Here is a 13,564-nt window from a genome sequence, read left to right as displayed (position 1 = left end):
TTTTTGACTATATTCATTGTGTTTATTATTGATTATCATTACTTTTGGATCGCCCCTCGTATTTGCATTAGCCTCGGTGCTCTCTGATCCTTCCATAGCCAGTCCTGGCCTCGGTCCCCGACTCTGCACTTCCAGTCCTAGAACAATATTTTTCTATGTCAACATGTGACCACAGCAGTCTGTGAAGATGGATTACTGCTAGATATAGAGAGGAGAGGGCCGCCTAACTTATCGCAATGAGCAGTCAGCCGGCCATCTTCACACACAGCTCCGATCCAGTAATGACAAAGAAAGCACAGTCCAAACCAGAAGATGGCCTACCTTGACCTGGGACTAGAGCTTGTAGCTGAACATCTTGGCACCATTCAGATGTGAACCATATTAGTAAATAACTAAATTAAAGGGGTTGTCCAGGCTTGGGGCTCAAATCTGCAATCACTATGTGACTGCAGACTTGTAAATACTCGCATAATTCTCTGGTGGTGGGAGCGGACAATCATGTCATGGCAAGTATGTAATTTGCAAACTTCCGGACCCATTCCGACTAGACGTGTCCAGCCTCTCTCTACTCACTTGTTTTGAGCGAGGCTGCGCACGTCTATTTGGACTGCATGTATACATATCACATACTTGTGGTCATGCACCTGTCCTGGAGAATCCTGACAGCACGCATACTGATGTGAGGATTCACAGGTCTGCAGTCACAAAGAGTAACTGCAGACTTGAGACACAAACCAGGACAACCCCATTAATATAAGTACAGTTTTGCTTTAGCTGGAAAACTTCTTAAAATACCCAGAAATCTCACAAGTAGTAATCGCCATGTGTCCCTTTACCTTGTTTAATATAATCCCACATTCCTGCTCAAAGCATTTGTGCAGATGTTTCGTTGCATCAGATACTTGGTTTGTAAAGTTGAGCAGCTCCTTAGTAGTTCCGTATTTGACCGACGATAGGAGGGAAGTTTCCTGTCCGCTCAGAAACAGAGAGTCCGTCCTCTCCTCGTGGTTATACGCTTCTTGCCCATGGGTGACCGCGTTCTTCTCCCCTGCAGACACTTCCCCATCACGATACAGGTTTTCCATTATAGTCACCAAATCCGTAACATTTAAATAAGTGAGAAGCATCTCCGCGTCCTCCTTCTGGTCACTGGTGGTGCTCATAAAATCCATCATGGCACTGCTTTCCAAAGCAACACCTAGGAAATAAAACGGAGGTTCATGTTACACAGTATACCAAATACATCTTCAGATACGAGTACATTTTATTTTTTTTTTTAATTTCAGGTTGTAGTTGCAAAACATAAGCTAAAATAGAACCGCAGAAACCTCGGGGTCCGAGGTCAAGAAACACTTGTACTGTCCGTGTAGAATTAGGACAGGGTCTATTTGACCCATATTATTGTATAGGATCAAGGGGCAGTCCCAGATGTATAATGCGACTTTCATTCCATCACCCCATAAATGCACAGATATTTGGTAGAATTAGATGTTCATCATTTTATTTAGGGAGTGCACCGTGTCATGACGGGACAGATTTTCCATTGTAATTATAAAACTGTACCCCATGATAAAGGGGTTGTCCACTACCTAGATGACCCCTTTTTAAAACGAGTCAGCCGTGTAAGAAAAAAAATAAAAGATGGTCACCTCCATTCCAGTGATGGCGGCACCAAGTTTCCCATGACTTAGTTATTGGGCTACTGAACTGGCCCTTCTTCTGCTTGTCTGGGAAAGTGTGAGCCCGCAGCCGCTGATTGGCTGCAGAACTCGCGAGGCCTAACAAGATCACACAAGCCCTGCAAGACCCAGCGCAGATATCGCCAGAACAACGGCGCCGGTGAAGGATGAGAGTATCTGTTTTTTTTTTGTTTTTTTTTGTTTTTTTTTACTTAATTTAACTATGTGGACATCCCTTTAAAAAGGGGTCTTCCAGGCTTGGGGCTCAAGTCTGCAGTCACTGTGCGATTGCAGACTTGAGAATGCCGACAGCGCGTACTGAGATGATGCCCAAGTGCTGGCACCAGGAGCGGGCGATCATATGACCGCAAATGTACGATTTGCTTACTTCCAGGCACATTCCGACTAGACATGTCCAGCGAGGCCGCACACGTCTAGTCGTCACATGATCCATTGCAAGCAAATTGCAAAAAAAAAAAAAGCACTGAAGAATCCTGACAGCGCACTGTGAGGATTAACAAGTCAACAGTCACATAGAGACACTGCAAACTTGAGCTGAAAGACCAGACAACCCTTTTAAGCATGGTGTGATCCCCTAGAGCTACACCACTTTGTGGCTTCTGAAACACCACATAAAAAAATCCCCTTCAAGACTAGATTTACATACAGAGATAAGGGGCCATAAAAATGGAGAGGCACAAGAACAGGAAGAAAAAAAAACAAAAAAAAAAAAAAACCACACACCACACACACAACGCCAGATTCAGGCAAACAGAATGCAGAATGTACATCAGCCAAAAAAAAAATACAAATTTATGGACATAAGTTTCTTCCTTAAAGAAATTTTCTACAATTTATAAAAATTAAGCCAACTGATTAAAAAATAAATCCTATTCTCGCTTTTGTAGTCTACCGAGTCCGCTCACCATTGATCTTTGTTCACTTCCTACAGCAGACACATACTGTATATCATTAATGTGACCGCTGCAGTCAATCAATAGCCTCATTTGTCACATATTGTACGTGCCGGCATCTCCATCAGTCCCAAAGACACAAATTGGACTGGTTGTTAGCATGCTAGACCACCAATTTGTTCAAATGGCTGAGCGCTCTTGGGATTTACGAGGGTCCCAGTGGTGGGATCGGCCAGTGATTACGCATTTATCATCTATCCTTTGATGCGGAGATAAATGGTGTTCCTGGGCCAAACCCTCTACCTTATCTCGTTACTTAATCTACATTTCTTTTGGTGGCTGTCATAGTTATTATACGAGTAGGATACAATGCCCCTAAAGGCACGGCACGCCGCGGCCTCGTGTCACACAGATCGGCCCTGCCCAAAAACAGATGACATCAGCTTCCAATTAAGGATGGCACCTTACAGATAGGAAACAAACAACTATTGTGACATCTCCAATCCGACATCTGGTCCTTCCATTTATTCAGTTTCCTCTTAAATTTGCATTAAATCCATTGTGTAATATATAGAGGAAAAATAAAATTATTAATGTACTTTGGGTTCATTTGAATAAATTGTTCTGTAAACTGCGCCCCTTCAGGATGATCTAGTAGTTACAGCCAGTTAGTATGCTGAGAGTTGTAGTTCTGAGACTTAATGAGAGACTTATTGCCGAGCATTACGTTTTATAATTCAACTTTATGTAACTGTGTAATCTGAATTCCTGCAAACCAAGTCACGATTGAAGTCTAAGAATAGCAGGATGATGACCTAAGCCTTGATCCCTGGAGGAGACAGCAACAAGATAATTTCTGGGCAAATATTATAAATGTGACTTAAGAAGAAAAACATTCATTTTCCCAATCCAAATAAGGCAAAAAAAAAAGGGACGGATTACAGGAAAACTTCAGCACAGTTCCCAGTCCATCCAAAAGCAAAGAAGTGTTTCCCAGCAGTTGGCAGCGAGGATGGAAAAGTGGAAAAGTCCCCTCGTTGTCCTAAGACATTTAGTACGTCTTCATTCATAGTGTGTGGCCTACTTGGCCCCAATGCCGGGTGACTGCAGAAGTTACCCAAAACTGTGTCTGTTCAATAAGATGTTGTCATACAAAGAGTTAATATATGAACATTGTATTGTAGTGATGAGCGTGATATCTTCTGGCCCTTTAACTTGTGCCCTAATTTGAGGATGATTGACAATGAAATATAGGTCAGATAGTGGTCTGTGGCTGAGTCTACGGAGGTCTGAACATAATCGCGGTCATAAGTTCCACCCTTTCTTAGTAAACAAGTTCATTTCTCCTTATTGCATAATATAAACCAGGATGACGTCAGAAAGGTCTGGGGGTCTAAACATACAAACTGTGATCAGCGCTAATATAAAGCTACAATTACCGATACCATTCCGGTAAATGTGCAGGGAAGCCAAGAAGAAGCCAAGTTTCCTGTTTCACTATATATATATATATATATATATATATATATATATATATATATATATATATATATATATATATATATATATTTTTTTTTTTTTTTTTCCCCTTGCCTATTCCCGGCTCGGTTATTACATTTGTAAAGGGAGCATTTCTATTAATAACTAGCCAATTGGACATATTGCTTTATGCCTAGTGTTGCTAGGAATTAAGCATCAGAGACTGGAAAAAAGCGCGACAAAAAATCCAATTATGCAAAAATATAACAATTTTTATTTAGAATATGCAGATACAAGGAGGGGAAAAGGAGTTACCCCAGAAAAAGCACAAGTTGAAAAAAAGACGCAAAATGGATCAAAGCATACATGCTGTATATACGGGATGGTCATAAGTAAGGTATAGGTGTAGTGACCAGCAGATTTTCAGGATGCAGTGACGAGACACGGTATAACTTGTATAATCAACTTTTATAAATTGGAGCCCCTAGGGCTATGCTGAACAGGCAGAAAGGGGTAAACACAAATCTGCCCTCGCAGGGACTCAATAAAATAAACAATACTTTGCTAAGGAAACTGGGAGTACCCCGGCTAGTCCGGGTGTAGAAAGCCGAAACGTGGCCAAAATGTAGTACTTATAGTGCACTTATCCTTCCTTGCGTCACTTGGGATCGCAGATGCGGCCGCTTAGAGATCGTTGATGCGGCTGTCTTGACGCCTCGATATCCCGGGAAGATTTGGGCTCGACTGGCCCTGATGAAACGATGTCGGTGGGGCGCAGCAAGCCCTGAAGAAACAATGTCGGTGGGTCGCGGTAATGACGCAGTTCTCCAAATGACCAGTAGCTGTCCTCTGATAAGGGTCCCTTCACAGCCAGGAAATGGGCCTCTAATGTCACCTAGGACGAGGCGGTGTCCCCTGAGGCCGGTGATGACAGGGTCGCCGCGGTGGGAGAAGGCCGGAGGGCAGTGTCCAGGCCTCTGTGGCCGTTTTACATCTAGTCACAGCAGCGACCAGCGGTAAGGGATCTGTCTTACAAAGGCGGGGGGGCGTGTCTGTCTGCGAACGGGGGTGGGAAGTGGCCTCCGGTAAAAGTCTCTCACGACTCCCTTGTCGGTGAGTGCGCAGTATTCTCCTCACAGGCTCCTGTCGGTGTCCCTCCAAGTCACCCGGCTTCCTGCCTCCTGTCACACTCTCTTCCAACTGCCACTTCAGCGCGCCCCCTGCTCCTTTTATCCTTGCCCCGCCCCCTGTTTCCCTGACAACTTCAGTCAAGTCTCTCCCTTTACTGTCCTCCCAGTATCGTTCCCTCAGGAACCCTGATAGTGGTCCCCTGGGTACCTGCCCGGTCACTGCCTGGGAGTCCTCCTCCCCACACTGGTATAAAAGCAATGTCGCAAAAATAGATGAATATAGGGAGTAAATAGCCATCATTACAAGTCAGGCCAAGCGACCGTGCAAGCAAATAATATCACATCAAATATCAGTGCACCAAAACACCAGACTAGTACAGTATGCAAAAGCAGCAACCCACACCCCAAATAGTATTATAAAATGGCTAATACCTGAAATAAACACAGGGGGCAGGAGCCGGATCCAGGAGCGTCACCCCGACGCGTGTTTCGGCTAGAGAGCCTCTCTCAAGGGGCGTGAATAGGAAGGAAGTGGAGGAGTATAAAAAGGGGGCCGCAGCCAATCAAATGGCTGCAGTATGAGGTTGTCATAGAGATGAATCAACCAATCGAAGAGTTTCCGGCGTGTATCACGTGTACAAAGTGCCCGCCCAGACACCGTGAGATGACACATGCGTTAGCCAGGCCAAGAGATGGGCGGCCATCATCTAAACTAATGTCTAATATGCTTGAATTTTTAAAAAAAATATAGATTCACTTTTCTTCCCTAAACTATTCTTCGTTATCTTAGTGGAATATGTAACTTTATGAGCTAAAAAGTCACAAAAAAAAAGGTTAAAACAAAAATAAATGCCGTTTTTAACTTTGCACAAAATTCATGAACAGCGCGCACCATTTTAAGCAATTTGGAGTAAAAAACAGCAACAAATATCACGAGGTTATAAAAAAAAAAAAAAAAGGGACTTGGAAAAAAAACTGCAAGTGATGAATTGGGGCCTAAATATTTGCAAAGAAAAAAAAAAAACACACCAGAAACTTGTCCAATTTTGATCCAAGACACAGGTAAAAGTATTCGGGCAAGTCTATGAGTCCAAGAAAAACTCGGACAGCACTCTGACGGCATCATAGTATCTTCCTTAGGGCTCATACTCACTTGTGAGAGACTTGCACGATTCTCGTGCAAGTCTCTCGAATGAATGCCCAACACTGCTGCCGGCATTCGGATCGGAGCGTGCAGCGGCATAGAAATACATGCAGCCATACGCTCCAGTCCTAGTGCCAGGTTTTCATGCGAGAGACTTGCACGAGAATCGTGCGAGTCTCTCACAAGTGAGTATGAGCCCTAATGCCCGCTACTGCAGAAAATTTTTAAATGGCTGTTTGCTAGAAGGTTAGGAAAGCTCCGTGGGGCACATTTATCTAGATTTTGGTAACACACGCTCGCACTACACCAGTCTTCCTGGAGTAGAAGGCAATGAATTAAGAGGGACACGCCACTTAATGAACTTTGTGCCTCTTCTGTGTGGTGGTGTACACCGCTTCAGAAATGCTATTCCAGTCAGGGACCGGAGTAGCATTTCTTGCATATAAAATGCCATCACTTTTGAGGAATTTGATGGGCATGCTTGGCCATGTCCCATTCCGGTTCCTCCCCAGCTCCACCCATCTCAGTGGAGCCTGATCCAAAACCGCAAGAAAATGGCAAAAGTTGCAAAAATTTCACACAACTCCAACATGTGCAAAAATTTTGCGCCATTTTTGGGGGGGCATAAAAGCGCTGATATATCGTCCCCCATAATTTTTTTTTTTTTTTTTTTTTCCATGCAAGAAAAATCACTGATCTTAAAAACCTGACTCCGCACGCTGATGAAAATCGGTCAGTTTTTGTTTTTCCACGTAGGAGAAAAATCACCGAAGTCTGAATTTGGCCTAAGAGCAAACTTCTCCGCTGAGTCTTTTAGGCCTTAAATAAGTCGCTGTGAGTAAACCTGCGCACCACAATAAGAGCTGACGATTTGGTCACATATTATAAAGCGTTCTTACTGCAGGGGCGCACATTACTCATCAGAAGGCCGAGGAGGAAAGTCCCTTTCAGAAGGGAAACAACAACCCTGGTTATTTCCTTCACTTGGCATTTGGTCACTAACAAGTTTTTTGACATTTTTGCAAAAGTTTTTTTCTCTATCAGAATATTTCAGAGTGAAAATACTATAGAAATCAACTGCAAAGTAAAATACTGCACTTTATCATAATCGGAGAACAAGGACGGTGTCTGTGACGCCACGGATCGGGAATGTATTTGTTCTGTTGTTTCCACTGACCACACGGATATGTGACATTTGTCATCCGCACCTCACAGACAATTCCAGACAGGAATCCCAAAAATGCTCCAGTCCATATACAGTCAGAGAATGGGGAGGATGCAGTCGGATGGGATCAGACTTCAAGGCACCAAGTATGAGAGAATGTGATCCAGGTTACAATCATCATAACGATGGAGATGAAGGCGGCCGAGCTGCTCCCAGAATAGACCCGAGTGCAGCGGCGCCAGGAGACTATGGGTCGTTCCTATGAAACTGAGCTCTCCGGAGACCGTGGGAAGACCCACCAGAGATTATCCATTAACTTTCCAGCTTCTCACTAGAATGGCTACAATAAAGGGCCCGGCACACTAAGCGATATCGCTATAACGTCACTGGTTTTGTGGTGTAGCAGCGATATTGCTAGTGATATCGCTATGTCTGATACTTAACCAGCGGGGGAGCCGGTCAGAGGTATCGCTGATCGCGCGAGAACGTCCTGGACCGTTTCTCGTCGGCTTCCTGCTGTGATGACGAGCGACGCGTGGACGCGGGCGGGAGGACGTCTTCATCGCCTCGCCTGACAGGTAAGTTGCGACCGCTGCTATGTCGCTGGTGAGATCTGCCTGTGTGGCAGCTCACTAGCGACCACTTAGCGATGCACCAGCGATCCTGACAGCGTCATATCGTTGTCCGGATCGCTGGTGCATCGCCAAGTGTGACAGCACCTTAAGACACAAGCCAAGGTTATTCTGAAACAATCTTGCCGTTTATTCCTCAGTGATTGCACGTTCCATTACGGCGATGTTCACATGTTGCGGGGTTTTTTTGCCGCTTTTTTTAATGCAAGTGTAAAGTTGAGTTTTACAGTACCAGCAAAAACTACGAGCGTTCACAAATCTCATGCACACACATTGCTTTTTTTTTTTATTTTTTTTTTTTTTCCACAGGACCGATATGGAAAACCGCTGCTTTTTTTTGCAAACTGCAGAATGGTCACTTTCAGCGGTTTTTTTCTTTTCACTCATAGAAAGCAATGAGTAAGTGCAAAAACGCAGCAAAACAAAAAAAATGCAGGTATCAGGTTTTGCTGCGTTTTGGGGGGCAAAAAACCTTAACGAAGTTGCATCACGGTTTATTTTAGGAGGGGGCAGTAAACTTTATCAGCATGCACAAGAGACAAAAAACGCTGAGAAAAAAATGCAGCAAAACCTGTTTGTTTTTTTTTTATAAGCAGCCAAGCAGGTTTTCCCTGTGGCAAAACACAAAGCAAAAATGCAATGTGTGAACACAACCTTAGATTGTACAGTGCAATCAGTTTACTCTGCAGATTTCCTTTGTGTGGATGAAATGTCACTCATTTGCTTCTTTTCTGTGACCTGAATTAGGTTTGGACTAGCAAATTCTGACCACAATGTTGCCATGTGAACAGACCCCAGTGTCTCAGGCTTCCTGACACAGACCCATAATCAAGCTGATATAGGGGCGCAGAGCCTTCAGCCGTACCTCCAATCTCATGGAGAGTTTTTTGTTGTCTTAGGATGTGTTCACATGTTGCATTTTTTTTTTTTTTAACTGGAGGCAAAACCTGCTCTCTTGGCAGTAAAGAAGCTGCTTACAAAAAGGAGGTTTTGTTTAGTTTTTCACGATCCCAAAATTCAGCTTTGCTTCCAACACAGAAGCAAGAACACAGGTCATCAATGCAAGTCATCTGTGAAACCAGAAAACCATTTTTTGGGGAAAAAAAAGGCAATTTGATCAAGTTATTTAATGGAAAAAGATGTGTGTCTGAAAAAAATATTGACTATTCTGAACAAAAAAAGTTTACGAGTTCATGAAAAAAATAGCACAAAACAGTGTGGGGGGGTGAATTGGTCAGGAATAGTTTACCTAAGGCCAGTTTCACATGTCTTGACATTTCCAGTACCGGAAAAAAAGTCCAGGAGATATCCGTGAGTCAATTTGTCACATTCGTGTGGCATACGTGTGCTGTCCGTGTATTGAAACAATTTGTTTCAATGTTAACCCTGACTTTCAAAATGCACACGGATGGAACATGGGACTTGTATGGGTCCGTGTGATCCGTGCAGATACATAAAAACGGACGTGTCAACGTGTGCAGTACACGGTCCGCGAGAAAACACAGACCCATTGTCTAGTGTGTCAGTGTGTCCGATACTTGTGAAAACTGTCACCACATACACTGGAGACACTGATGTGTGAGCGAGGCCTCAGACATTGGTAGTGCATTGAGTTGGTAGGACACCGTTTACTTTCACACTTTGGTTGGCCCTTGATTTGATGAGGTATTGTTCAATTTCACACCTTGGTTGGCTAATGTTCACTTTTCACATATCATTAATTTAATTACCATAAACTGTACTAATCCTAATGGTCATCTCAGGGGAGGAGGCCAAGACATTATAGTATAAATTTGGGAAAAAATAAATGAATAAATAAATGGTTTTCACGTCCTGCTGTACCTGCCTTAGGCCCGTTTCACACTTCCGTTTTTTCAAATCCGTCAAAATCCGTTGTTTTCCGTAAAAAAAGGATCCGCCATTTTTTGCAGGATCCGTTTTTTTTTGTCCCATAGACTTCCATTACGGTTACCGCGGATCCGTCAAAAAACGGATCCGTTTTTTTAAAAACGGATCCGTTGGCATCCGTTTCCGTCAAAAAAATGGAAACGGATCCGTTTGGCGGACACAAAAACGGAAGTGTGAAACAGGCCTTAGGCCTCATTCACTCATCGGTGTTTGAACACATGTGAAAAAAATGGCACCGGTGTCATCAGTATTTTGGATCAGTGTGTTATTAGAGTTTGGCCCGTCTGTCCGTCAATGATTTTCACTAACAGATAAATAAATGACAATGCTTCTCCTATACTTTAGAATGTTGGTCACAGACGGCACAGTGGTGATACACTGATACCTTCCATGTGCTATACGTGGTGTTTCACGGCCCACAGACTTGTCAGAAAAAACGTGAGTGTAACTAGCACCATACAGTAGATTACAATGGTAACGTATTCTATCCGTGAAAACAAAATGGATACAACACGTCCATGTGAATGAGGCCTTAGGCTGCTTTCACATTGCATTCCAGCACACGTTCGGTGGCCCTGTTGGGGCTTACGTCTGAATCCCCCAGCAAAACGGGATTCGGATGTATGCGCTGGGGGGGTCATAGACTATAATGATGCATCATTTTCTAACGCGTACACCCACTGGAGGTGGACACTCAGACGTAGTTCACTGATTATCCACCTCCAGTAGTAGGAAAACACGTTGGAAAATTATGCAAGGCAAAGCACGCATTCACTCGGCCGACACCACTATAGTCTATGGCTCCGTTTGCACATACGTCTGAAGGCCGTTTTGCGGGAGATTCGGATGTTGCCCCGACGGAGACATCGAACAGGTGCCGGCACACAATGTGAAAGCAGCCTTAGGTCAAGTTCATCCAGAAACAAAACGACAATTTTTTGATCCAATCTAGTCATCCATATACCATCAGTATAGATCGCCCATATGTCAATTTTTGCTAACTGATTTTATACAGCAATAATTAATAAATATTGTATACCAGGTTCCCTATGCGAATAAGTGCAATGGAACCATTGAAAACGGATATAATATGCAAAGTGTCCGAATTGCATCCAACTTTTGAGCGCACCCATTGATATATATCTGCGACTCTCATCTAAAAAACGAATGAGGCAAGTGTCTGCTGAGATGCATTTCACACCGTTGGTCTGTGTGGAAAAAAAACCCAAAAACATTCAGGTGAACTAACACACTGATTAACACCGGACCGTGCGCCGTCCATTTTCCACACATCGCAGCACTTGGGCTGAAAATATCTTTAAAAACACATGTGACATGCACAATGTGAACAAGTCGGTTGGACAATGTTCACACCGCCATTGTCCAACCGACTTGTTCACATTGTGCATGTCACATGTGTTTTTAATCCAGTTTTTTTCGTGCTTATGCATGATTTGAGAGACCCCATCCCTCTCTTGTGTGACATGCACATAAGGAGCTGTCTTACACCTACGTGCCCATACTAGCAAGTGCCTGTCTTAATCCTGCTAATTTAGACACTGTTCATATGTTCAGGTTTTAAATACATTAGATAGGGACTGCTTCAATAGGGGTTACCTTGACGAGGTGGAGCAGCTTGGTATACATTTTTTGCAAAAAAAGTATCGACTAAATACCCTGCATTTGTTGTCATCTTTCTATCAGCACCTGCTGACTACTGTTATTTGTCTTACTGCAAGGCATTTCTGCACATTTGTCATTCTGTGCTTTCTGCTTCAGAAAATATCTTTGCATGAATGAATCCTAACGCCGCGGTCCCACTAGCGTATCACATCCGATGTGCGAGCGGGAGCCGAGCGTCCGTTCTCCATGCTCCGATCCTGTGAGGGAATTGGAGCACAGCTGCGGAGAAGACGGAGAAATTAATTTCTCCATCTACTCCATTGCCGGCGTCGTTGGGAATCGCACCGCACTGTACAAATGTCCGTTTTGGTTTTTTTTTCCACTTTAAACAAGTGTCCATGTGCAGCCTGCGCTATTTTCTGGATTTCAGATGACGTTCACTTATTCAAGTGTATGGGTGCTCAAAAAAATGAAATAAAATAAAAAATAAAATTAAATCCCATGTGGATCAACAGTACAGCCTCCGATTTTCATGGATACATCGCAATTCTTTATCGCAGGACGCTATATTTGATTTTGTACATTTAATTCACTGCTGACACATAAAAACGAATGATAATACGAATTATTATTCTTCATTTTTATAGCGCCATTTATTCCATGGCCCTTTACATGTGAAAAAGGGGCAAACATAGACAAGTACAATAAACATGAGCAATACAAGGCCACACACAAGTACAGAGGGAGAGAGGACTCTGCCCGTGAGGGCTCAGTCTACAAAAAAAAAGTCCACTTTTTTCTGGATTAAAATCAGAATATTTGGGTTTATAGAAACCATTATTCCATTTTTTGAACTTTTGATATTGCAGGTTTTCTGCACCATTTCTGCGCCCTTTACGGATTTCAAGCGTTCCAATACAAGTCTATGGCTGCGGATTGCAAAAAGAAAAAAAAAGAAAAAAAAAAAAAATTACGAACATGCTGCGTATTTTTCAGCGGAAAAATCCGCATCATGGGCACCGCAATTGCGGAATGCAGTTAAAATTAATGGGATGCGTTTTGTTAGCTTTTTTTTTTTAAGAGTTTCCGCAGCGGAAAAACACTGCGGAAACACTTAAAAAAAACGCAAGGTGGGCACACAGCCTAAGTAAAATAAGGTTTTTTTGCAAAAATACATAGAGTGAAAAACTCACCAAAAACTCATTGTGTGATCGTCGCAAAGCAATGGCGTGTGTGCCCCGGCAAATTCCGCATACCCGGCTGCTGGGCGAGACTCTGCTCATACACACAGCACTTACCTGAGGTAGCGACATACAATGAAGCTGTGTGGTGTCTGCTCCTGGGCTCCCACTTACCTTTACACTCCAGGTGGGCCAGCATGGCTAGGACAGTAGAGGTCACTCGCCGTCCATTGCCAGCCCAGCAGAGCCCCTTCTCAGAGTCCCCATGTCCTGGGGTGAGAGCTGCTCTCTGCCCAGCCTGCAGCTCAGAGTCAATGCTGGAAAGTCCAGGCAGGAAGTTTTTCTCAACAAGCTGGGCAGTACTTTCTGGAAATGATGAAAAGGAAACAAGGAGATTTTAACCCTCACAGCGCCTGAGAGAGCGAAGACACCAAGGAAGATCTTCACTCTACAGAAACAAACTAAAAAGTGGTGTGAAGTCTTAGGGCCACCCACAGAAAATCCTCCATCTGCATAGACACTCGGGGAGGGCTGATAATATTTGCATATAAGGCGCGCCGTGATGAAAGGAAACTCGCTTCACAGGAAAAATTACATTAGTAATGGAGCAACGACCCGATAGAGCGTACGTGACCGCCTAAATAGGATCAGAAGGGAACTGTCTCAGCTACCGGGAAAATAAGTCTTTTATGTTGCCTTGCATCTAGCA

The 13,564-nt window shown here is 43.6% G+C and overlaps 1 protein-coding gene across 2 annotated transcripts in view; it reads right to left on the bottom strand.

Annotated features, from left to right (window-relative positions):
• The window catches only part of MAP3K8 (mitogen-activated protein kinase kinase kinase 8), a 41,366-nt gene extending 28,049 nt beyond the window's left edge, over nucleotides 1-13,317 (bottom strand). The window contains exons 1-2 of one of the 2 annotated variants that reach the window (XM_073581714.1): nucleotides 12,973-13,317; nucleotides 837-1,198 (exon numbers count right to left, since the gene is read on the bottom strand). In XM_073581714.1, the coding sequence (XP_073437815.1) occupies nucleotides 837-1,198; nucleotides 12,973-13,054 (444 nt within the window). In that variant the 5' untranslated portion in view covers nucleotides 13,055-13,317. The remainder of the gene's footprint in view (nucleotides 1-836; nucleotides 1,199-12,972) is intronic. The other variant, XM_073581712.1, reaches the window with a different exon arrangement.
• Between the last annotated feature and the right edge of the window lie 247 nt (nucleotides 13,318-13,564).

Source organism: Dendrobates tinctorius, unplaced genomic scaffold, assembly GCF_039654945.1.
Source record: "Dendrobates tinctorius isolate UK_male_01 unplaced genomic scaffold, ASM3965494v1 ptg000070l, whole genome shotgun sequence".
In the NCBI taxonomy this organism is placed as follows: Eukaryota; Metazoa; Chordata; class Amphibia; order Anura; family Dendrobatidae; genus Dendrobates; species Dendrobates tinctorius.
This window is presented reverse-complemented; position numbering and strand designations above follow the sequence as displayed.